The 27,202-nt window shown below is 41.6% G+C and overlaps 1 protein-coding gene across 2 annotated transcripts in view; it reads left to right on the top strand.

Moving 5' to 3' along the window:
• ARHGAP29 (Rho GTPase activating protein 29) overlaps positions 1-27,202 on the top strand; it is a 93,351-nt gene that overhangs the window by 21,034 nt on the left and 45,115 nt on the right. For both annotated transcript variants that reach the window (XM_084851807.1, XM_084851808.1), the window contains exon 3: positions 22,811-22,954. In XM_084851807.1, the coding sequence (XP_084707933.1) occupies positions 22,811-22,954 (144 nt within the window). The remainder of the gene's footprint in view (positions 1-22,810; positions 22,955-27,202) is intronic.

The raw sequence follows: 27,202 nt of genomic DNA, 5'->3' as shown, positions 1-27,202 counted from the left end.
AGGTGATCAATAACTTATCAAGTGAGGGCTGGATTGGGAATATGGGAGGCAAGCACAAACCTCCCACTCATCTAACAGATCACTGTGCTTCCTGCACTTGCTTTGGTATGGAAAAGCAGGACTCCGTTGAGACCTTGGGAATCTTCCATGCATAATTGACTGGATTGTGCCCTATATTCACAACTAGAAAGTACAGCTACATCAACAGGACTGTTGTTATTGTTAAAGTATTTTTATCCTGCTCCTCAGCCAAAAAGGATCTTGAAGTGGCTTACATGCAATCAGTCCCTACCCTCAGGCCTACCATCTAAAAAGACACAACACACAAGGAAAAAGGATGGGAAGGGAAGAGGAAAAAATGAAATAGTCTTTCAACATGACGTATATTATATGACAAATGGTGATAGCTACTATCATGCAGTGCCCATAATACTGATACTAGCATAAAAATGTGTCTAATACTATGCAACGTCTGAGGTTTATGCGTCAAAATGAGCAACTAGTTTTAGTTTTCTATGAATTAATATAAGCTACTCTACTACTTTGACTCCTTAAACAAGTTTTGTACCTTAAACCTTAAAGAAGGCTTTGCTTTCTTTTGCATTAGAATTCCTGTCATGCGTATAAATAGTTGTATATTGAACTCCATACCAGGTAAACAGACCTCCAGGAATCACTCCTTGGTAGTAGTACTATTTTTTAACCAGACTTTAAAAAGCAACAACAGTAACTAAATGGTGGATTATATTGCTTAGCTTTCACAAATGCATCTAGGTTAGATGAGACTGGAATTTCAAGGCTTATAAAATACAAGAAGTTGAAGAATTGAGGCATAGAGCATATTGAAATAGATTGCTGAAAAGCTGCTTTGTGGCAATGTTTTTTTTCCAAAGTTGTTTTTCCTCCCAGCTGAGAATTACTTCATAAATTTAAATGTGAATATGCAAGAACTGGCTTGCTGATTTTTGCAAGTTGGCTTCCTGAAATACTAAATTCCTGGAAGAAAACTAAGAACTAAGAAGGGCAAGTGGAAAACATAGCTGAACACATGTTTTAGGTGCTGTATGTACAATTTTATGTCAAGTCTACAAGTCTATTTTATGTACAAGTCTATGCCCCAACCACTGATGCCGAAGAAGCTGAGGTTGATCGGTTCTATGAAGACCTACAACACCTTCTAGAACTAACACCAAAAAAAGATGTCCTTTTCATCATAGGGGATTGGAATGCTAAAGTAGGAAGTCAAGAAATCACCGGGATACCAGGCAAGCATGGCCTTGGTGTACAAAATGAAGCAGGACAAAAGCTAATAGAGTTTTGCCAAGAGAACACGCTGATCATAGCAAACACTCTTTTCCAACAGCACAAGAGGCGACTCTACACATGGACATCACTAGATGGTCAATATCGAAATCAGATTGATTATGTCCTTTGCAGCCAAAGATGGAGAAGCTCTATACAGTCAGTCAAAACAAGACCTGGAGCTGACTGTGGCTCAGATCATGAGCTTGTTGTTGCAAAATTTCGGCTTAAATTGAAGAACGTAGGAAAAACCACTAAACCATTCAGGTATGACCTAAATCATATCCCTTATGACTATACAGTGGAGGTGAGGAATAGATTTCAGGGATTAGACCTGATAGACAGAGTGCCTGAGGAACTATGGACGGAGGTCCGTAACATTGTTCAGGAGGCAGCAACGAAATCCCTCCCAAAGAAAAAGAAATGCAAGAAAGCCAAGTGGCTGTCTGATGAGGCTTGACAAGTAGCTGAGGAAAGAAGGGAAGCGAAAAGCAAGGGAGAAAGGGGAAGATATATCCAAATGAATGCAGAGTTCCAGAGAATAGCAAGGAGAGACAAGAAGGCCTTCTTAAATGAACAATGCAAAGAAATTGAGGAAAACAGAATGGGAAAGACTAGAGATCTCTTCAAGAAAATTGGAGATCTCAAGGGAACGTTTTGTGCAATGACGGGCATGATAAAGGACAAAGAGGGCAGGGACCTAACAGATGCAGATGAGATTAAGAAGAGGTGGTAAGAATACACAGAAGCACTATACAGGAAAGATCTTAATGTCCCTGATAGCCCTGATAGTACGGTCACTGAACTTGAGTTGGACATCCTCGAGAGTGAAGTCAAGTGGGCCTTAGGAAGCATTAGTAACAACAAAGCTAGCGGAGATGACAGTCTTCCAGCTGAGCTGTTTAAAATCCTAAAAGATGATGCTGTTAAAGTGCTGCATTCAATATGCCAACAAATTAGGAACACTCAACAATGGCCGCAAGACTGGAAAAGGTCAGTTTACATTCCAATTCCAAAGAAGGGCAATGCCAAAGAGTGTTCAAACTACCGCACAATTGCTCTCATTTCACATGCCAGCAAGGTGATGCTCAAAATCCTACAAGCTAGGCTTCAGCAGTATGCGAACCGAGAACTACTGGAAGTACAAGCTGGGTTTCAAAGAGGCAGAGGAACTAGAGATCAAATTGCCAACATTCGCTGCATCATGGAGAAAGCAAGAGAATTCCAGAAAAACGTCTATTTCTGCTTCATTGACTATGCTAAAGCCTTTGATTGTGTGGATCACAACAAACTGTGGCAAATTCTTAAAGTGATGGGAGTACCAGACCACCTTACCTGTCTCCTGAGAAACCTGTACAAGGGTCAAGAAGCAACAGTAAGAACCAGACATGGAACAACCGAGTGGTTCCAAATTGGGAAAGGAGCACGACAAGGCTGCATATTGTCACCCTGCTTATTTAACTTATATGCAGAGTACATCATGAGAAACGCCGGGTTGGATGAAGCACAGGTTGGAATTAAGATTGCTGGGAGAATTATCAACAACCTCCGATATGCAGACGATACCACCCTAATGGCAGAAAGCAAAGAGGATCTAAAGAGCCTCTTGTTGAGGGTGAAAGAGGAGAGTGCAAAAGCTGGTTTGAAACTCAACATTAAAACGAAGATCATGGCATCTTGCCCTGTCACTTCCTGGCATATAGAAGGGGAAAAAATGGAAGCAGTGACAGATTTTACTTTCTCGGGCTCCAAGATCACCGCAGACGGTGACTGTAGCCATGAAATTAAAAGACGCTTACTCCTTGGGAGGAAAGATGTGGCAAACCTAGACAGCATAGTAAGAAGCAGAGACATCACCTTGCCGACAAAGGTCCGTCTAATCAAAGCTATGGTTTTCCCAGTAGTAATGTATGGCTGTGAGAGCTGGACTATAAGGAAGGCTGAGCGCCGAAGAATTGATGCGTTCGAACTGTGGTGCTGGAGAAGACTCTTATGAGTCCCCTGGACTGCAAGGAGGTCCAATCAGTCCATCCTAAAGGAAATCAACCCTGACTGCTCATTGGAAGGACAGATCCTGAAGCTGGAGCTCAAATATTTTGGCCACCTAATGCGAAGAGAAAACTCTCTGGAAAAGACCCTGATGCTGGGAAAGACTGAAGGCAAAAGGAGAAGGGGACGGCAGAGGATGAGATGGCTAGATAGCATCACCGATGCAATGAATATGAACTTGAGCACGCTCCGGGAGAGAGCGCAGGACAGGAAGGCCTGGCGTGCTGTGGTCCATGGGGTCACGGAGGGTCGGAAATGACTGAACGACTGAACAACAACAACATGTACAATTTTAGAGTCTTACCTGTTGCTGCATTTTTTTTAAAGCATTGAATTATAGCCATGACATTTTGGCTGAAGTATGCATGTTGTGGTACTACAGAGACTCTCACTTCCAGGTGTGGGGAAAAGAGGGAAACCCCTGTTGATCCAGTATAGTCAGATCATCACAGATTTCCATACTGGAAAAATGCATCTAAATTCATGAACATGCACTTACGAATCTGTAGGATTGGCATATTGCACTTCACAAATCTGTCAGCCTATGTAGATGTTCTCACATGAATAGTATAGTATGATGAGTTCTTATATCAGTGAAAGAAATAAACATGGCAGTTCTAAGCAGCTTCAGCAGATGTGTGAGGCACATTGGCTGTGTATGATGGGAGTTGTAGTACAGTACATCTGGAGGGCACCTGGTTGGGGAAGGCTGACCTATAGGCATCTGGCTGGCTGCTGTTGAAAGGAGATGGCTGGACTAGATGGTCCTTTGATCTAGTTCTTAAAGCAGTGTAATGATTGTATGATTTCTCATGAGGTATAACTTCAGTGGCTAATTACTTTTGTGCAGGCATCACTGAAGTCTATAAGTAACTGAATAGTTAAGTTAAAGTTATCAAAACTTAAAAATGCTCCGGCATCTAAACAAATCTGTAATAGGTTTATAAGTTAAACGTAAAGTACGCTATTTGCCTTGTGAAATAAAATTGCAAAGATATAAACTTAAAAGGGTCCATTAAGAATTTAAATGCATCAGAAAACACCACTTATGGAAACAAATCATCCATTTCAAATTGCTACTACATTTAAATGTATTATGAAATGATTCTTACTTTATAGTAGTTCTTCCTCTGCCAACAAATGCTGGAAAGCAAAGTAAACAGTTGATGAATAGGTGTATTGCATTCTTGTGTACGCTGGAGAGATAGAATACTTGAAAAATTGACCCCTCACTACTTAAGTAAAATATGTTCGAGTAATTGACAGTGCAAGTAAATAAAAGGATTACTGAAACAAAACGCAGTAAAAATTTCATGCTAGATCAGTCTAGCTTCCTGAAGATTTCTTTCTGACAATAGGGCACTTACTGTGTAAGACTTTGGCTGTTTGGATGTTCGGTAACGTTACTACAAAGTAGCTTTTCTTTTCTTACCTTTTTTCTTTTCTTTTTTTTTACAGATAGTGAGTTAAGACTAAAGGAAAGAATGTATATAGTACATAAGATGGAAACAAGGTATTGAAAAAAACTTTAGAGTTCATGTAATACATTTTCAAATTTCAAAACCATATGGGCAGTATCCAACAGGATGTTTACACCCCCACCGATTCTTTTGTGCCCCGCCAATTCCATTACACAAGTAGTCCCCGCTGCTTGTGCAGTTGCAATTTAGCACTTCTGGGGGCAAACTGAAATGATCAGAAACACTTGTTTCGGGAAGGGGCAGGTCAGTGGAGTTCGCATAAGGGTGCTCCACCAACCTGTCATGATCTAGAAACAAGTGTTTCCCCTCATTTTGGGGCTTCCCCTAGGAAGCACTAAATTTCTGTTGTGTAAGTGGTGGGTCCTGCTTGCACAATGGAATCAGTGGAACCCACTGCTTGCGGAAGGAAATTGGCAGAGGCAGAAGCGCCCCGTTGGATATTGCCATATGAAACTTATTTCACTGAACCTTTGGAAATGTAGCAAGATTCCTGTTAATGAAGTATTTATAACATATCTAAATTGAATAATGCTAGTGTTGTTCTGTTTTAGCAGCACCTCTTCAACTTTCTCGCATTCTAATTTGCAATCTAGGTGTATTAACAAGTGGTGCCTGCAGCAAAATGTTGCAATGTGAAGTGCTCCTGTTTCGGGTGCCAGCCCACCATGCGCTCATCCAGGATACTCAAATCCATTTCTCCTCCCCCTTGGTTTCCAATCCCCCCCCCCAAAAAAAAGAAAGTTAGTCAGCATTCTCAATCCAAATTTGGCTGCTTTGACGGTTTTACCCACATTAGAGTTTCTTCCTATTTTTTTTTCTTCTGCAAACCTTGGGGTTCTCCTAAAGCTGTTGATCTCTCCCTGTTTTGCATGGATGGTGCTGTTCTGGCTGTGTAAAGATCCACACACACTCACCTCTGAACTTTGGAAATAGAAGGAACAAACAGAGCTTCATAATATAAGGTTCCGTTATATCCTTGGTGTGTTTGTGTTACCTGAGCCTGTGGCTGAGGAGGTTGAAAAAACAAAAGTTAACATCGAAGACAGGAATGTGTGTGCTAACTTGAGCCTTACATCATTTGCCATTTTTAGGTTCTGAACATTTAAATGTTCAACCAGTCTTCGTGCAAGTCAGTGTTGTAAATCACACGGAGCACAGTAGTCTCAGTGTGTGGAGTCTCAAAGTGTGGAGGAGACTCAATGCTTGGAGGAGATGGTGGTGCAGGGAGGAGGGGTACAGATTTGTTAGGCATTAGGGAACATTTTGGGACAAGCCAGGCCTGTACAAGAGGGACAGGCTCCACTTGAACCAAAATGGAACCAGACCGCTGGTGCTAAACATAAAAGGGTGGCAGAACAGCATTTAAACTATACCCTGGGGGAAAGCCGACAGGAGCTAGGAAGTATCTGGTTCGGGTTAAATCATCCGAAGGGCTGAAGATGAAAATACTTTCAGTTGCCCAAATGTAGAAGGGAATAGGCCATGAGTATATGGTAGAACATGATAGCCAATCAAAGAGGCCAAAGTGCCATTGTAAAAGATGGACATGGACAGAGACACCATGCATAGGTGTTTCTATGCAAATGCTAGAAGCCTCCGAGCCAAAATGGGAGAATTGGAGTGCTTGGTTTTAAAGGAGAACCTGGATATAGTGGGCATTACTGAAACCTGGTGGAATGGAGAGAACCAGTGAGGTACAGTCAATTCTGGATATCAACTCTACAGGAAAGACAGGGAAGGGTGTGTGTGTGTGTGTGTTGCTCTGTACATCACAGAGGGCATAGGGTCAGGCTGACTAGAACACCTAAAAGGGGTAGGCTCTTCCACAGAAGTACTGTGGGTGACAATGCCTGGCTCCAAAACTCATTTTGTGCTAGGAACATGCTGTCGGCCCCCAGACCAGTATGCTCAGGGCGACCTTGAGATGGAAAATGGTATCAGGGAGGCCTCCAAACGAGGAAGTGTTATAATGGGTGACTTCAGTTACCCTCACATTGAGTGGTTAAATGCATATTCCAGTCATGACAAAGAAGTTAAATTTCTTGATGCCTTAAATGACTGCGCCCTAGAACACTTGGTCATGGAACTGACCAGAGGAGAGGCGACCTTGGATTTAATCCTTAAATGGTGTTGCCCAGGACCTAGTACATGATGTAAATATTGTTGAACCAATTGGAAACAGCTACTACAGTGTTATCAGATTTAATATATATTTAAGTCGAAAATTGCCCAGGAAATCCAGCACAGTCACATTTGACTTCAAAAGGGGAAACTTCTCTAAAATTAGGCAACTGGTGCATAGGAAATTGAAAGGGGGAGTCAGGAGGGTTAAATCCCTTCAAAATGCTTGGAGGGTACTCAAAACATATATAACAAGCTCAGCAAAAATGGATTCCACACGTTAGGAAAGGAAACACCAAGTCCAAGAGGTGCTTGGTGCTGCTCATTAACTGGCATGGTTAACGAGCAGCATCAAGGGAGCTATTAGAGGAAATAAAGCTTCCTTCAGAAAATGGAAGTCTTGTCCAAGTGAGGAAAACAAAAGGGAGCAAAAGCTTGCACAAAGGCGATGCAAGCAGAGATGCAAAAAAGCATTTTGAAGAGCATATCGCTAACAATATGCTTTAAGGCCAACCATAAAGAATTCTTTAAATATATCAGAAGCAGGAAACCACCTGGGAAGCAGTTGGATCACTGGATGACAATGGAGTTAAAGGAGTATTAAAGGAGTACTAAAGGAGGACAAGGAGATTGCAGAGAAGCTGAATGAGTTCTTTTCATCAGTCTTCACTGCAGAAGATATAGAACAGATACCTGTAACAGATACCTGTAACTGAACTGATGTTTTCAGGAAGTGAGTCTGGGGAACTGAGGCAAATAGAAGTGACAAAAGATGAAGTTCTCAGCCTTATTGATAAATTGAAAGCAAATAAATCACCAGGCCCAGTTAGTATCCATAGTAGAATTTTCAAACAACTCAAATATGAAATTGCTGATCTTCCAACCAAAATATGCAACATGTCCCTAAGATGAGCCTCTATACCAGAGGACTGGAAGATGGCCAATGTAACACCAATTTCTTAAAGGGGATCTGGGAAATTACAGGCTGGTCAGCTTAACGTCTGTTCCAGGTAAATTGGTTGAAAGCATTATTAAAGATAAAACTAGTAAGCATATAGAAGGACAAGCCTTGCTGAAAAAGAATTAATGAGGCTTCTGCAAGGTAAGTCATGTCTCACTAACCTTTTAGAGTTCTTTGAGAGTGTCAGTAGACATGTAGACGGGGTGATGCGGTAGACATTGTCTTGCAAACTTAGCAGTCATGGAATAAGAGGACAGGCCCTCTTATGGATCAGTAACTGGTTAAATAACAGAAAGCAGAGAGTAGGAATAAATGGCAAATTCTCCCAATGGAGCGAAGTAAATAGTGGGGCACCACAGGGATCTGTATTGGGACTAATGCTTCTCAACTTGTTCATAAATGATCTGGAATTAGGAGTGAGCCGTGAAGTGGCCAAGTTTGCGGATGACATCAAATTATTTAGGGTGGTTAAAACAAAAAGGGATTGTGTAGAGCTCCAAAAGGATCTCTCCAAACTGGGAGAAAGGGCATCCAAATGGCAAATGTAGGTCAGTGTAAGCATGTGTAAAGTGATGCAAGTTGGGGCAAAAAATCCCAACTTCAAATATAACCTGATGGGATCTAGCTAGCAGCAACTGACCAAGAAAGAGATCTTGGGGTTGAGGTGGACACCTCGATGAAAATGTCAATCCAGTGCGTGGCTGCTGTAAAAAAAAGGCAAACTCCATGTTAGGCATAATTAGAAAAGGAATGATGTGACCACACTTGGAATACTGTGTACAGTTCTGGTCACCACACCTAAAAAAAAAAATAGGATATTGTAGAGCTGGAAAAAGTTCAGAAAAGGGCAACTAAAATGATCAGGGGGTTGGAGCACCTCCCCTGTGATAGAAGGTTACAACAGCTGGGATTGTTTAGCTTGGAAAAGAGGAGGGTAAAGGGAGGTCTACAAAATTATGCATGGTGTAGAGAATGTGGATAGGGAGACCTTCTCCCCCTCACATAATACTAGAACCTGAGTTTATCCCATGAAGCTAATTGGTGGGAGATTCAGGACAGACAAAAAGAAGTACTTCACACAGTGCATAGTTAAACTATGGAATTTGCTACCACAAGATGTAGTGATGGCCACCAATTTGGATGGCTTAAAAAGGAGGTTGGACAAATTCCTGGAGGAAAAGGCTATCAATGGCTACTAGTCCTGATGGCTATGTGCTACCTCCAGTACCCGATGTGGTTTGCCTATGTACACCAGTTGCTGGGGAACATGGATGGGAGAATGCTGTTGCACTCATGTCCTGCTTGTGGTTTCCTGGTTGAGAGTTGGTTGGCCACTGTGTGAACAGAACGCTGGACTAGATGGACCCTTGGTCTGATCCAGCATGGCTCTTCTGTTCTTAGTGGAAAGGAAAGGTTCCTCCTGTGCAAGCACCCTGGAGGGACTCCGCTTACACTGGCGTTTTCATGGCAGACTATAGCGGGGTGGTTTGCCATTGCCTTCCCCAGTCATGTCTGCCTTTCCCCCAGCAAGCTGGGTACTCATTTTACGGACCTCGGAGGGATGGAAGGCTGAGTTGACCTGAGCTGGCTACCCGAGACCCAGCTTCCACTGGGATCGAACTCAGGTCATGGGGAGAGTTTTGGTTGCAAATTACTGCAGCCTACCACACTGCGCCACACAAGGCTCTGTTCTTAGTATCCAGTGTGAAATACATACTGTCATAAGCCACTCTGTCCTAGCCACAGCCCCTTCCAACTTGCAATATAGGGACATTAAAAAAACACACCAAATAACAAATGAATTTATTTATTTTATTTATTTATCTGTGCTGCTTCGTTTGGTTTTGCGGAGGGTGGACATATTTAGGCTCAACCCCAGCTACATGAAAGTCTTGGATATCTCCATTGATTCCTATGGTCAGCTCTTGCTTCCATCCCTGTACTTCTCAGTGTGTAATAGGAAATGTCTAATAATGAGATGGTTACCTCTACCTTTTTGATATCTGTGTGTGTCTTCTTCCATCTTCCTTTTTCTGCTACTCCATTCTGTTCCCTCTCCTACACAGCTTTCTGGACTTTTCCCCCTAACAGTCAGTCAGAATTCCATGTCCACTAAGTATGCTCAGTCCTCATTGGGCTGTTTTGGGGAGAGGGTCTTGGCTTTTATGTGTTTTTTTTGGTAATGATTTTTGTACTTCTGCAAACCTCAGAGTTCCCCAGAGTCTACTGATATCTCCCTCTTGTGTGTCTATTGCTGTTTTGGCTGTACAAGCATGGGCACTCTCCCTTGAAGACCAGAAACAGAATATAAGATGATATGCTTTTGAAGCACTGACTTTGGTGTGTTGTTATTTCTCTGTAATCAGCTGCTTAGGGCACATGCATGCTGAAACTTCTTAGTTCTGACTGTTGGATCACAGCTATGGCAGGGGAAATAATTAATTGTATGACATTAAATCTGCATACATTTCTTTCTCCGTTTTTAGATGATGTCCACATGTTTTTCAGCAGGCACTGTCTTAAAAGAGGCATTCCCTCCTGTCTCAGAGAAGGGAGAATGCCACTTCTAGCATAGAACCTCTCATCCATAATTTTTGTAAGCACTTTTTGTTTTTTAAATATGTAAATCTTAATTTAACCAATTGGCTAAACATTAATCGTTGGCCTGCATTTGGTGCTGCTCTCCTTTTTTTTTCTGCTATAGCTCATTCTCTATTTCAGCCATTCAGGGATGGGAGGAGGATGAAGAGGTATGGTGGACATGCTAATAAGAAATGAAATACTTTAAGCTCTTCTAGACAAGGCCACCATATCTACATTTGGTTTTGTCACAGAATTGAGATCCAAGCACTACACAAAGAATGTTTCCTTTCCATTTAGCAGAATCAGTTGGTGAAGCTTTTCCTGGACTGTTCCATATCAAGTGAGGGAGTCATGTGTTTGCCCTTCTCCATATAAATTCCCCCTGTACACATAAAAGTAGCATGTTAAAGAAATGTATTCAACCTTGACTTCTCCATGATATGTTAGCTTGCTATGTGCTGGAATGGTTTTTGTGGAGAGCACTAAAATAAGCAACCTACCCCCTGCAGCAATACAGTCTAAGAAAAGCAATTTCTTCACAGTTCTGCTGAATATATAAGCTAAGGATGCCAGTGATAGAACCTGGGGCCTTCTACATGCCAAACATGAACTAAGCTTTGGCAATGCCACTGCATTCAGGGAGCCAGCACAATGGAGGCTTTGTACATGCACTACCACCTTTATTTAAAATATTTATGTAATACCCTTTATTATCAAATCACAAAGTAGTATACAACATTCATTAAAACAATTAAAATAAAATACAAACATAAAAACAAAAAATCTACTAAGCTAAGTATGAAAATCAGCAAATACTTGGGTAAGCACATGCATTTTCAACTGGTGCTGAAACACCATCAAGGTTGGCATCTGCCATACCACAGTGGGGAGAGAATTCTAAAGGTGGGACACCACAGCAGAAAACCTCTTCCCCCTAGAGGCATTACATATAACTGTGCAAGTGATGGGACAACCAGGCAATGGGACAACTATATAACCTTCTAAATCAGGGGCAGTCAATCTGGTGCCCTCCAGATGTTTTGGATCACAACTCCTATAATCTCTAACAATTGACCAGGCTGGCTAGGGTTGATGGGAGGTGCTGCTCAGAAGTGTAAAATGGCTTCAAGAACATCTTTATTAGTGTGAATACCTAGAGTCAGCAGGTGTATTGCAAAATAATGAGATTTTCAGTCTTCTCAAAATACTTAGGTAATTTTTTTTAATAAAACATGCAAAGGAATCTTCTAGATGCCAGCAATTATTTTGGAGTTTTCTGTTCCTTATAAGCCAAATAGACTATACTTAACACATTAGCAAAAGCAGGCAGCTTTTCACTGAAATGCTAGTATCATAAAATAGTTTAATGATTTGGACTACGGTGTGGATTTATACTCAGCAGGCCAGTGATGATGAAGCACCTACATTTCAAGGGTTCTTCCAGATGGAGGGGTCCTGTACTAACAGTCAGAAGGCATTGTGCAGCTACCCTGTCTTTTTTTCTTCTTAATGGACTTTCCATGGTAACAGAAAGACAGATGAAGCAATGGGAAACATGGGAGGCTTATGAAAATGTCATTTGGACCACTGGTAAAATTCTGTGAATGAGGCAGGGCAATTCTGCAATAAAAGCTTAATCGGGAAGCATCGCAAGTCGTGAGAGATCTGCTAAAGATTCCTTTTAAATTGGAGATCTACCTAAGGTAAGATTATGTACGTTAGAAGCAGACCTGTAAATGTCTAGATTTGTCTGCTCCCCCTCCAATGATAAATACAATAAATACTTCCCTGCCCCCCACCTTAGCTCTTGAAAGATTCCTTTCCTTTTAGATCCATCAGTGTTTAGTAATGTGCAACCAAAAGTTGATGTTTTCATTATGAATCTTCTTAAACTATCTTTCAGCCTTTATAAACTTTCGGGGCAAACAAACTAGTTAATGTACTTTCCTCCTCTAAATAACCATACAGGAAAAGAGTGCAGGTGGCTTTAGACTGGCAATGTATGTTAAAAGTTTATGCTCCCTAATCTTCAAGAGAATATTCAGTAGTGTGTATGTTGTCTTCATCATGGAAATAGTATGTGACTTAAAACTTGGATTTTTTCCCCAGTAGTTAAAAATCTATGTGTCAGACAGCAGCAACACATTTCATTGTTTGATCATTTTTGCTCAGTCTGCAATGCTCTTTGGGGAGTTTCATAGTACAAATACAGGACCAACCTAATTGGTTTTTATGTAGTTTGTACTTCAAGTAAAAGTGGTCTACTCATGGCTTTTGTTGGCTCCAGTGCTGAAATTTCAGTTACATTGAAATAAGACCTTTCTAATATTTCCACAAACCTAGTCTCAGCTGTCTATTTCTTATTCCTTTTAAGTAATAACTTATAACTTCAAAGTTGGAATGTCTTCATGTCTAGCTTTGGGGGTAAGGGATGACATGATAGTTAAGGTGCTGAGACTTGGAATATAATAAACATGGCAATTTTGTAGTAACTCTGAGCTTTGAATTAAAAGTGGAGTGTTCACTTAAAATTCTCAAGCACAACAACCCAGAGGTTGGATGATGGGATGTTGAAAAAGGTTGACAAAAGTCACAGAGATGCTAAAGGGTCTAGAATGCAAATTCTGTGGGGAATGGCTTAAGGTGTGCTGAGTCTATGGTAATGAAGACACAAGTGGTTGTTGTTCAGTTGTTAAGTCGTGTACGACTCTTCGTGACCCCATGGACCATAGCACGCCAGGCCTTCCTGTCCTCCGCTCTCTCCCAGAGTGTGCTGAAACTCATATTCATTGCATCGGTGATGCTATCTAGCCATCTCATCCTCTGCCGTCCCCTTCTCCTTTTGCCTTCAGTCTTTCCCAGCACCAGGGTCTTTTCCAGGGAGTTTTCTATTCGCATTAGGTGGCCAAAATATTTGAGCTTCAGCTTCAGTATCTGTCTTCCAATGGGCACTCAGGGTTGATTTCCTTTAGGATGGACTGATTGGACCTCCTTGCAGTCCAGGGGACTCGTAAGAGTCTTCTCCAGCACCACAATTCGAAGGCATCAATTCTTCGGCGCTCCGCCTTCCTTAAAGTCCAGCTCTCACAGCCATACATTGCTACTGGGAAAACCATAGCTCTGATTATACAAATCTTTGTCGGCAAGGTGATGTCTCTGCTTCTTACTATGCTGTCTAGGTTTGCCATAGCTTTCCTCCCAAGGAGCAAGTGTCTTAATTTCATGGCTACAGTCACTGTCTGCGATGATCTTGGAGCCCAAGAAAATAAAATCTGTCACTGCTGCCATTTCTTCCCCTTCTATATGCCAGGAAGTGATGGGGCCAGATGCCATGATCTTCGTTTTAATCTTGAGTTTCAAACCAGCTTTTGCACTCTCCTCTTTCACCCTAAACAAGAGGCTCTTTAGATCCTCTTTGCTTTCTGCCATTAGGGTGGTATCGTCTGCGTATCTGAGGTTGTTGACAATTCTCCTGGCAATCTTAATTCCGACCTGTGCGTCATCCAACCCGGCGTTTCTCATGATGTACTCTGCATATAAATTAAATAAGCAGGGCGACAATATACAGCCTTGTCGTACTCCTTTCCCAATTTTGAACCAATCGGTTGTTCCATGTCTGGTTCTTACTGTTGCTTCTTGACCCTCGTACAGGTTTCTCAGGAGACAGGTAAGGTGGTCTGGTACTCCCATCTCTTTGAGAATTTGCCACAGTTTGTTGTGATCCACACAATCAAAAGCTTTAGCATAGTCAGTGAAGCAGAAATAGACGTTTTTCTGGAATTCTCTTGCTTTCCCCATGATCCAGCGAATGTTGGCGATTTGATCTCTAGTTTCTCTGCCTCTTGGAAACCCAGCTTGTACTTCCGGTAGTTCTTAGTTCACATGCTGCTGAAGCCTAGCTTATAGGCTTTTGAGCATAACCTTGCTGGCATGTGAAATGAGCGCAATTGTATGGTGATGTCAGGGTGGAAACTGAGCCGATAGAACCCCAGAGCAGTTCTGATTCTGAGGAGGAACAGGAATCCGTGGGAGAGGAGCGTGCTCATCTCTCACAGGCACAGCAGCTGGCAGAGATTCCTCCTGCCAGCATTCCTGAGATAGTGACCCTGGCAGCGAGAGAGTGCAGGAGGGGGGCTTGCTGGATGCACGACGCCAACACCGAGAGCGACGACAGCTGGAGGGCGCGGAAAGGAGGCGTAGCTCGTTTGGCGCACAAGCAACGGTCGCGTCCCGAGGACCCAAGGGAAAGAGGGAGGAACTCTCCCTAGCCCATAAGTTCAGGGTCTTCCTGTAATTCTCCTTAAAACAGGGACCAACTGCCTAACCTGGAGCATAGGCTACTCTGCTGTTCCTTGCTTAGTCGCTGGTGATTAGCATCTGAAAGAGTCATTAAGTTGTAAAAGGATTAAAGCCTTGAAAAGAATCCTTTTGACTGTGTCTTGAGTTAGCTATTGGACTAGCCAGGGCGCTCCTGACAGGTAGTTTGAACACTCTTTGGCATTGCCCTTCTTTGGAATTGAAATGTAAACTGACCTTTTCCAGTCTTGTGGCCACTGTCGAGTGTTCCAAATTTGTTGGCATATAGAGTGCAGCACTTTAACAGCATCATCTTTTAGGATTTTAAACAGCTCAGCTGGAAGACTGTCATCTCCGCTAGCTTTGTTGTTACTAATGCTTCCTAAGGCCCACTTGACTTCACTCTCTAGGATGTCCAGCTCAAGTTCAGTGACTGCACTATCATGGCTATCAGGGACATTAAGATCTTTCCTGTATAGTTCTTCTGTGTATTCTTGCTACCTCTTCTTAATCTCATCTGCTTCTGTTAGGTCCCTGCCTTCTTTGTCCTTTATCATGCCCGTCTTTGCACAAAACGTTCCCTTGAGATCTCCGATTTTCTTGAAAAGATCTCTAGTCTTTCCCATTCTATTGTTTCCCTCGATTTCTTTGCATTGTTCATTTAAGAAGGCCTTCTTGTCTCTCCTTGCTATTCTCTGGAACTCTGCATTCAGTTGGATATATCTTCCCCTTTCTCCCTTGCTTTTCGCTTCCCTTCTTTCCTCAGCTACTTGTCAAGCCTCATCAGACAGCCACTTGGCTTTCTTGCATTTCTTTTTCTTTGGGAGGGATTTCGTTGCTGCCTCCTGAACAATGTTACAGACCTCCGTCCATAGTTCCTCAGGCACTCTGTCTATCAGGTCTAATCCCTGAAATCTATTCCTCACCTCCACTGTGTATTCATAAGGGATATGATTTAGGTCATACCTGAATGGTTTAGTGGTTTTCCCTACGTTCTTCAATTTAAGCCGAAATTTTGCAACAAGAAGCTCATGAACTGAGCCACAGTCAGCTCCAGGTCTTGTTTTGACTGACTGTATAGAGCTTCTCCATCTTTGGCTGCAAAGGACATAATCAATCTGATTTCGATATTGACCATCTGGTGATGTCCATGTGTAGAGTTGCATCTTGTGCTGTTGGAAAAGAGTGTTTGCTATGATCAGCGTGTTCTCTTGGCAAAACTCTATTAGCCTTTGTCCTGCTTCATTTTGTACACCAAGGCCATGCTTGCCTGCTATCCCGGTGATTTCTTGACTTCCTACTTTAGCATTCCAATCCCCTATGATGAAGAGGACATCTTTTTTTGGTGATAGTTCTAGAAGGTGTTGTAGGTCTTCATAGAACCGATCAACCTCAGCTTCTTCGGCATCAGTGGTTGGGGCATAGCCTTGAATTACTGTGATGTTGAATGGTTTGCCTTGGATTCGTACTGAGATCATTCTGTCGTTTTTGAGATTGTACCCCAGTACTGCTTTTCCCACCCTTTTCTTGACTATGAGTGCTACTCCATTTCTTCTAAGGGATTCTTGCCCACAGTAGTAGATACAATGGTCACCTGAATTAAATTCGCCCATGCTTGCCCATTTTAGTTCGCTGATTCCCAAGATGTTGATGTTCAATCTTGTCATCTCATGTTTGACCACCTCCAGCTTACCTTGATTTATTGAACTTACATTCCAGGTTCCTAAACAATGTTGTTCTTTACAGCATCGGACTTTCTTTTCACCACCAGTCACATCCACAGCTGAGTGTCCTTTCGGCTTTGGCCCAGCCGCTTCACTCTTTCTGGCGCTACTTCGAAATTCCCTCTGCTCTTCCCCAGGAGTGTATTGGACACCTTCCGACCTGAGGGGCTCATCTTCCGGCGTCATATCTTTTAGCCTTGTGATACGTTCCACGGGGTTTTCTTGGCAAGAATACTGGAGTGGGTTGCCATTTCCTTCTCCAGTGGACCACATTTTGTCAGAACTCTCCACCATGACCTGTCTGTCTTGGGTGGCCCTGCAGGGCATAGCTTATGGCTTCACTGAGTTATGCAAGCCCCTTTGCCACAACAAGGCAGTGATTCATGAAGGGGAATTCCAAAGAAATTAGGGATGGTGCATTCCAAAAAGTAGTAGAGCCACAACTGATAGGTTGAGCATGGTAATTTTTCTTCCCTTTTTTAGGGGGAAATGTTCAACCCTGACATAGGTTTGATCACTAACCAGAAGCTTCAGGGTAAGCTACACAGTGAAAGCTTTTACTCATCTTGATTGCTAGGTCATTTTTGACAGAATTCTTTCCGGGTTGCTGGAGTACTGGAAGGCAGGGAGTGTTCACATACTATGCTCTGCATTAGGGTTGAGTAAAATTCAATGGGGAGTTTCCGTAGATTATCCAGGGGAAACTTGTGGGGACATGGGGGGGCATATATCTATGAAAATACTAGGCCCCCAACTGGAGTGAGCTTGGCCAAAGGATTTGAACACTACAATGTATTGATAGGTTATCTGCATATGCTATGATTGTGTGGAGTGGGGAGGACCCTCCCTGTCACCTGTAGAGGGATAGGAGGGATCTGAACTGTTCAGGCTGTAGTCTACACAGGAGCCCTCAGTGCTGCTGTGCCAGGTTGGATCAGACCCTGCCAGCATTCCCCATCACTTGATGCTAGAGTGAGCCCAGTCACTGCTGTGCAGACCACAACCACAAGTCCCTGAATAATGTTCCATAATCAAGCTTGTCAGTTTCAATACAACTTCCTGCCAAGTCAGTTTCAGTTATATTACATACAGTTGAGAAAGGCACTGTTGTGTCAGCTGGGTCTTACTTGTTTTCTGTGACCTCCTGAGTGTGTCTCATTTCCGGGTCTTTAGCTGCAATTGTGTTTTAGGTTCTATTACCATCTGGGATAGATGTTTTACCGCTGGTTTGTGTTGGTTTTATTAATTTAAGGTGTTTTATCATTGTCACGGGATTGTAATGTGTAAGGTGCCTTGGGAGGGCTTTTGCCCTTAAATGTGGCCTAGAAATATTTTAAATATTTCTTTCACAAGGCACTGGTACATTGGAACATGTAGAGGCCTTACATGGTAGGAGTTTAGCTCAAGTGGACAGAACCTGATGCAGAATCTGGCTGGAATTCTGCTTGGGATTGAATTTTTATATATATATATATATATATATATATATATATATATGTATATGTATATGTATGTATATGTGTATATATATATATATATATATATATATATGTATATATATATGTGTGTGTGTGTGTGTGTGTATATATATATATATATATATATATATATATAGTGTATATATATATATATATAATGCAGCTTTCCCCAACCTGGTGTCCTTTGGCATGCTGGCTGGAGCTGATGGGAGTTGTAGTGCATAACATCTGGAGGTCACTAGGTTGGTGAAGACTGGTAAAGTGTATAAGAGTAATGCATTACACAGATTTGCAGGTTCCTACTATTGTAAGGCATAAGAAGGAAGCAAAATAAAGAAAATGAATAATGAGCTTTACATGGTCTGGGAGTGCCTGATACTGCAGTAATGTTGGAGTTAAGCATGTTTGGACCTGATTCATTCCTTGAATGGGAGACCTTTGGGAGCCTGATATAAGAGTGGGATATAAGAAATGTATTTTAAAAGAGAAAATTAAGATTGAGATGTCTTTCAGATCACTCTGTAGATGCCAGACTTTTCTAGGCAGTTGTGCTTTGCTTTGTGGCTTCCTTCCAGTTACAACCAATTACATATGTAGAACTTTCTCAAGTATCAGAAAGCCACACATGGATATCCTTCTCATGGAGCTGAACCTAGAAAGATATGTAAGACTAATTTTGACGCTAAACTAAAAATTTAAGAACGTATAGATTTTCCTTTAGGCAAAAGTGGAAAGCAGTAAATCAAAACAATCTGCACATTATAAAGACAAAATAATGGCATGGATATAACTATTGTAAGATTAATAAATGTGGTGGCTTTTTTGACTTACTAAGATATCAGATTTGTAACCTATACATCTAACTAGTTTTATAACCAGTGCCTTAAAAATAATTAAAACATTCTTTTTCATGGAATATTCAGGTCTCATAAACAGAGCCTGACAAAGGAAGACCCAGCTGACACAACAGTGCCTTTCTCAACTGTATGTAATGTAATTGAAACTGACTTGGCAGGAAGTTGTGTTGAAACTGACAGGCTTGATTATGGAACATTATTTTGTGTTTGGATGGGCAGAATCCATAACCAAGGCTATTATTGTAAATGGGAAAGAGATTCCCTTGAGAAAATAAATGTTTTAAATTAGAAAATACATAAATTATGTGTTTGACACCAAAGATGAATGGATAGATGAAATGTGGGAAATTTGGGACTTCTATGTCCGGAACTGAAAAATAAGCAGTGTTTTAACAGGTTTCAAAAATGATCTAGTGCCATTTGATCATTGCTTTCTGAGGTAAAGCTTTGCTGAAAAATCCGTGATTTGTTTATGGAAAAAGTCTTCTAGTACGCTTTAGAGAATATTCTAGTACACTTGAATCTGTTTGTGATAAAGCATTTGTTTTCTGTCTTCTCCACAGAAGTGGAGTAAATTTCCACAAGGGCAAAATTTTATGTGGATGTTTTATATAACATTCTAACTTCAGATGTTGGAAGCCAGAGTTATGAGCTTTAGAATCTCACTTCTGGGTCTTACCCCAGTGAACATCACTGGCATCTCTAATATAAAAGTTTGTACCTTGGCAGGGCCACCATTTCAGCATTAAAACTCCTTTTAATCACTGTGTAATGAGGGAACTTTGACAAGCACAGCTTATTGAAACTCCTTCATAATAGCAACATTATAGTCTGTACCTGCCAAAACTCCCACTTCTACGCAGCTGCTGTATAGGAAACCTGATGCTGAATGTTGGCCCTCCATATATATCTCGCTTTCATGATATTCCATGGGTGATATCTCATAGTTACAGGCTTGAGTTTACTTTGTAATTTCAGTATGGTGGGGAGTTAATCCATTGTTCAGGCATACAGCTTAAGCAATTGATAAAGTACTGCTACCTCTTTAAAGAGCCACGAGCTTTTGCATGATTAACCAGAACAGAAGTTGCATGCTCTGTCCCATTTTTTCTTAGAGGTTTGTTGTATTTTTAAATGATGAAGTTGTACCATTGTATTGGTGTGCAATACTTCACCTAAAGAGCATGGCACACATTTTCAGCTTTTCATCAGAAATTAAACTGAGCTGCTTCAATCTCAAGGTCTCTCCTCTTCCCTAACTCCTTTGGTACAGTATAAGTGGAATGGTTGTAACTGTAAAAATTCAGCATTCATTAAGGTAATAGCCTGAAACACAAGCCCTGAATGTTGAAAGAACATCTGTTTCCAGAAAAGGGGCAAGGTGCATGTTGTAATAGTAAGAGATATGCATGAAATGAAGTGCTGGTCTGGCTACAACCTTAATCTAGGACTGCCCTCTCCCCAAAACAGCCCAATGAGGTAAATTGTGATATAAAGTTTCTCTGATCTAATTCTTCTACACCATGTTGTATTGTTGTCCTATCCCCACATCACAAAAATATGTGAGAATGCACTTGGTGAGTCGTTGGATCTCTTTAATACCTAACCAATTCTATTATGATTTGAAATTATTTAAGTATATTAACTGTTCTGGACATGAGCAAACGCCCCAGTACTCACGTGATTTCTTTTCTATGGGCTGGGTTAGTAATTTTATTCTTTTTGCCTTCCCCCATTAATGTAATGTTGATCATCCTTCTGGTGCTTGATTTAAATTTCAAAGGTATGTTTTGTAGAAAACAATAGATGAGCATGTACTTCAGTCTCTGCAGCACTGACAGAAATAACTGAACTTCCAGTACAGCATATCATGTTCTTTCCTGTCTTTCATGATACACAAATGGGAAACAGAATTAGGTCATCAGGAGTGCTTTGAATATAATGAATCTACATTATGTCAGGATTTGGACTATCTCACCTTTACATTCCTGTCATGGAACTCTAACTTTAATAAAACTTAGACTAAATTGTAAATAACGTTGTACATGTAACAGATTATTAGTTTGTTGCACTAAAAGACTTAAACTATCATTTTAACTTTACAGAGTGTTAAAATGTTTTCTGTGTAGTTATACTACCAGTTATTTTAAAAGTTCGTTAAGGCTACAGCCCTAAATACATTCACCTGCGAGTAATTCACATGGATTTCAGTACAGTGGACTTCTGCATAGGATTGCACCACAAGTCTTTTATTCATATTTTATCCTATATGGACATATAATGCTGCCTTATAGTGAGTCAGACTGTTGGTCCTTTTAGCCCAATATTGTCTGGATTTGCATGACATGTCAAGCCGCCATGGGCAACCAGCTGTGGGTGGGTTGTTGTGTCGTCTGAACTCAGAATGTTTTCCATGGAGTGGCTTACTTTTTGCAAACGAACTACACCAAGAACCCATGGCTTGTTGTAGAGATGTTCATGCCCATGGTCATCGTGTTGTCTCATTCTGGGAGACCAATTTTATCATGGGTTGTGAGGATTGGCTACAGACAGAGCTGCTTGGCAATAGAGGCAAAAAAGCCTGTGCCACTTGCTCTTTGCCAGTGACTGCCCCTCCACTCATATCAAAGCATAGCTGTTTTGAAAAGGAACTGCAAAAAGCGGGGAGAGTTAATATCTCCCCTTTCTGGGCTAGGTGGAGAGTCGGGGAAGTGTCGAAAATGTGGAGGACATTGAGAAGTGTCAGTTCAACACTTAAAAGCAAGAGGATCACATTGCCAAGGGGGAGATATTGTTCCCCCTCTCCCACCGCTTACCCCTTTGACTCCCCCCCCCCATTTTCAGTGCTTCTGAATTAGGCTACTGGGTCACTCCCTTTTCCTGCTATTATTTCTCCCCCAGTTCTTTGCAACTGCGCACAACTTGGCCTATATGCAACCTCATCTTGTCAATTTCCTTGTATGTTACCTACTCCACTTAAACATAGCAGCTAAAGCAATATATATCCACTGGTTGCTTACAACAGTGTATGGGTATATATTTCCCGTTGGTGATGCTTTTGATTAAAGCCTTGTTTTATAAACTATTAAGTGCTTTTCTGATTGACTACAGGTGCAGTTCAAACAAATTAAATGCATTAAAGTCCTATTGAAATAAATGAGTATAAGTGAAGAAATATTTGTCCTTAATTCCCTTTGATTTCAGTAGGATTTAATTATCTTTGGGTTGCATGCTTATAGCTACTTGCAGAGCAACCCTACTTACGCAGGGATGGGAGAGGGAGGAAGATCCATGGTGGAACACCGGCCATATCCAAAGCCCTGCCAGCTCACAGTAGCTAGGTCGGGAGATGGTGGGTGTTCATTTGGTGATTTTTGAGCTGCTTTTTAAAAACTTTCCCCTCGTTTTTAAACCAATGGGGGGAAGTTAACTATGTCACCTCCAGGGCTGGCACAATTACAGGGCCTATTTGAGGGTGTGTGAGGAGAATGGGTGGGAGGCATGGATCCTAAGCTTCTATGGCCTCCCCCAGTATGCCCCTGGAATGCCTGGTTCTGGTCCATATTGCCCACAGAACACCCTGGGCAGGTCAGCCATGGCATTGGAGCATTCCACCACCACACCAGGGGGGTCTCTGCCCATGGACATCCCCCTCTACTCACAGAGAGGAACATCTGCAACATCCTGTAGCCCATCACCAGCTATCTCTGGGAGCTTTGGATTGCTTCCTTAAGGAGTCAATGTATGTCAGATTATTTACCCTCATTTTGGAAATGTTGTAACTCTTACTGTTATACCTTTCAACCAAGAACTAGTTTATGCACTCAGAACAGATCTGGTAAGCCTTCCATATGACTGACAGCCATCAAAAAGCCCTAATAGCAAAGGGAAATCCTATTTGTGGTACTTTATCAGATAATGTTTATAGCTACTAAATAGTTTATAATTTTCCTTTCAGAAAATCAAGGTTGTCTGCATCATGTTGTTCATGAGCGTTTAGGCGAGCTACTGCGTGTGCTAAAGGCTATAATTAGCAAACACCAGAGTCTGAATTCAGTTGACATTCTAAGTGCTGCAGGAACAGTCATCGCAAAAGTGAAAGGTAAGGAAAAGGAGTGCAATTGATTTTTGCAACTGGATATGAACTGGAAAGAACAGTTGATCTGTGATGCAACATCAAGTAATAGAGATGGTGCTGTAGGCACTGCTCCTGTATTCCTCCCCCCTCCCCTGCAGTCCCTCAATTGAAAATAATAATTATGAAATAATATAAAACCCTTTGTCACAGATACTCTGAGTTAGTTTGGCCCCTTATGTTCTCCAGCACATATGCATATCAGCCCATTGAATACTTTATCCAAAGTCCATGTGGAATTTGCTTCCAAATTTATCGTTCACCAGGCTGCTTTGTAATAATAATAATACTGCTTTGTAATAATACTTAACATTTATATAGCACTTTTCCTAGATGGCCAAGGTGCTTCACATACAATATTCTCAGAAATTGAATAACTACTCTATAATGTAGACCAGTATTATCCCTGAATTACAGATTTGAAGTTGAGATTTAAAGTGGATTAGTGAAAGCTACCAAATAAGTTCATAGCTGAGCTGAGTTTAGAACTAGGGACTTTATAGCTCATTCTGTTAACTTTGTTTTAACAGCTCTCTACTGCAAGGTTTAGCTTGTTTACATACATTCTCAGGAGCACTATGTTTAGTATGTCAACTTTCTAGTTCTAAGCTTGCAGGCTTGTTGAGAATCAGTACACATGAATTGTTCAGTAAGAAAAAAACGCATTTACAGTTAAAAATTAAAATGACCAGTCCATTTGTGTTGCATGTTGCCATTAAAGGCTTTGAGTATTATCCATACAATTGAAATAGATGTTACCATACTTTATTCAATTGATACGTTGATAACTTGTATGTATAATATTAAGGTAGTTTGAAGGTAGATGTACGCAGTTGTATCAGCTTATTTGGAGGAACAGTTATTGCATAACTTTGGGTTCAAAGTGGGAGAGTGAAACCACAAGTACAAAAACAACTGTATGTTGTGTAACTGGGTTGTGAAACTAGTATTATCTACAGATAGTACTGCTCAAGAATCTTCCTGATTATTTGTTAGTTTTCAAGGGTGCCATTTAATATGCATGTATAGGAATGCCCAGTTTGACTAAGTTTGATCTAAGCAAGAGGTACTGGACTGGAGAACACTCTCTGGATCTAGTAAGGCTAAAGTGAGTTGATTCAAAATAAGTGCTGATCAAAATATATGTGGAGGTTCTTCATGGTCTTTGCACAGTCCCAGATATGGTTCTGCACCTATGCAGAGCAACATTTGAAACTTCCTAGAATTAGGCAGAAACATTTTGGTGGGAGCCCACCCCAACCACCCCGGCCAAGAAATATTTTAAATAAATAAATAAACCCTCAGTAGCCATGCTCAAAGGGCATGGCTCTCATCTTTCTGCTCAGCTCCTTGTTGACCACTGCAGTGGTAGTATCAAGAGGACATTTTGCTTTCTTTTTCCACTGAGAGAATGAGCTAGGTCCTTTTTTTCTTCATTTATTTCTTGGTTCTCTTTTCCATCTCCAGTCTTCTTTGTGTTTTGGTCCATTCTGCTTTGATGGTAACCTTCACCACTCTCAAGTGATTGCCTATGGTGTTTCAGTTGTGGTAGCAAGCTATCCCACTCCCCATGACAGGTATGACCACTGCCACCTCTGGCTTGGTGAAGGGCACATAGTGGATATGCGCCCCGTTGCCAGGGTTTCATCCAGCAAGCCTGCCAAAATCACTAATCTCAGCTACAAGCAGTGCTGCAGGAGCAGAGCCTCTTGGCAGCAGGTGTTGAAGCCAAGGTTTCCAAAGCCCCACAGACTTCGCAATTTTGCTCCATCTTGGCTCCAATCCCTGCCGTTGTTAATAGCAGAGATCATCTCATCAGATCAAGAGTTGGCTGGTGTGGTGGTGGTTTCTCTGGGCCTGGCTAAGACACTCACCTCTCTGGGGAAGTTAATCCACCCTTGATATCGGACGTGGCTCTTACCATACTAATACCAACAACTTTGGTGCCTATGTCTGCTTCAGACCTCTGTGTGCGGGTGATTCCCCTCAACATTGGCCAAGAATTTCTGACCAGCGGCCAGAAATCTGAGGTTAAGCATTGTTTTTTTTCTGTTGCTTCAGAACTTAAAAAGAAGAAAAAACATGAGAACAATTGGGCTGGATCAGACCAAACGCCTATCTAATCCACCATTCTGTTCTCACAGTGGCCAACCAGTTGCCTATGGGAAGAACACAAACAGGACCTGAATGCAATAGCACCCTGCCACTCATGTTCCCCAGCAACTGGTATAAAGAGGCATATAGCCTCTGAGACTATTCATTTTATTACATTTCTATACTGCCTAATAGCTGAAGCTGTCTGGGTGGTTCACAACAATTAACTGGAAGTAACATCTAGCCTTCATGACTAGTAGCCATTGATAGCCTTATCCCCCATGAATTTGTCTAATCCTCTTTAAAAAACATCCATGTTGGTGCCCATCATTACATCTTGTGGTAGAGAATTCCATAGTTTATGCACTTTGTGAAGAACTTCCTTTTCTGTCCTGAATCTCCCACTTTAGCTTCATTGATGACCCTGGGTTCTAGTATTTCTCCATACCTCTTATGTGCCTCCTTGCTCACATTTTTTTTCTGAGCTAAAGAGCCTCAGACATTGTAATCTTTCCTCATAGGGAAATTGCTCCAGTCCCTTGATCATTTTGGTTGCCCTTTTCTGTACCTTTCCCAGCTACAATATCCTTTTTGAGGTGTGCTGATCCGAATATCATAGTATTCCAAGTTTCATCACCATAGATTTGTATAAGAGCATTATGATATTGGCAGTTTTATTTTAAATTCCTTTCCTAATTATCCTTTCCTAATGATCACATGGAATACGCCTTTTTACAGCAGCTGCACACTGGCTTGACATTTTCATAAGTAAAGTGGATAAACATGGATAAATGGGATAAGCCTATGTCTCAGACCTCTACTTGAAACCCAACCTATGCCAGATACCCAGGATTTGTTTTCCCTTCAGCCAGACCTGAAAAAGCCAAGATATCTCTTCTCTTGTTCAGCACTCAATCCCAGATGGGTGGTGGTAAAGAAGTCAAGTGAGCTCAAGGTCATTGAGTTGACATCTGAAGGAGAAATCAGGGACTACATACCTCCCAGACAGAGTGATTACTCAGTTTTTCATCCTAGGAACCATAGTCGGCTCTCTCAACAGCCTAGTCACTGTCCACACTTTGCTGATACCTCCCTAGGATCGAGTAGATCTTCTCCTGGGCATTGATCACTCAGAGGCTATTACTATTACAGCCATGACTACATGCCTCTATCTCTGGGACCCCATATCCAGGAAGCTATCAGTACTCTGCCCCTGTTGTTCCATTGGGATGATGGATTACCACAGGAGTCCTATAGATTCACTCTGAGTCACGAGCCTGGCCTTATGAGTCTCATTTTCAGTTGGAATGGGAATGCTTGCTGCCACATCACTATCACGGAAGCAGGTCTCCTTCTTTGAGCCACAGAGAACCTTACTGGCTTAACCCAGTGACAACAATGGTCTTGCTTCCTTTTTCCACGATATCATCTACCATAGCCAAGTAAGTGGCTCCTACCACAGTTAGAACTTCATTGCCTCAGGTTCCAGTCCTCTTTCTACTTCCCTCTGCAGCCATCTCTTCTTCCATGACCTCCATCCTAGTGTGTTTGGTATTCTCTGCCTTGGTGTTGGTTAAGCCAGCTGAGACACAGTTTGCTTCTTTGTTGGGTGCTGATTACTTGTTAGAATGATAGATCCTCTCAGATGTCACCTGTAATTCTTCACCTGCCATCACTAGATGGCAGACTTGGGGACTAGACCTTTCTCTCTGGAGGATGCTGTGGTTTACACTGAGCAGCTGCTCTCTGTGGCAAAGGCTCCTGTGAAGGACCCAGTATTCCAGTTGGTTTATGTATACACTTCTGCATCCTTTGCCATCCCTATCTTGCCCACTTTGCTCCAGGTCACTAGGGAACTATGGGGAAAATACCTCTTCTATGATCTCTACATCTAGACTAGTAGAGAATTTATATAGGCTGAAGCTGGAAATTGTCTTTTTTTTTTCTTCCAGCCCCAAATTCCGTCATTTTGAAGATTGCTCAGGGAAAGTCATAGCAAAATCAATAAGAACATAAGAAGAGCCATGCTGGATCAGACAAAGGGTACATCTAGTCTAGTGTTCAGTCAGGTCAGTGTCACCTGCCCCATGACTTCCCCTGTTGGGGAGAATGCAGAGCAGG

This window comes from Heloderma suspectum, chromosome 4 (genome assembly GCF_057233095.1).
Source record: "Heloderma suspectum isolate Gila_16-S chromosome 4, 16-S_ref, whole genome shotgun sequence".
NCBI classification, from domain to species: Eukaryota; Metazoa; Chordata; class Lepidosauria; order Squamata; family Helodermatidae; genus Heloderma; species Heloderma suspectum.
This window is presented reverse-complemented; position numbering and strand designations above follow the sequence as displayed.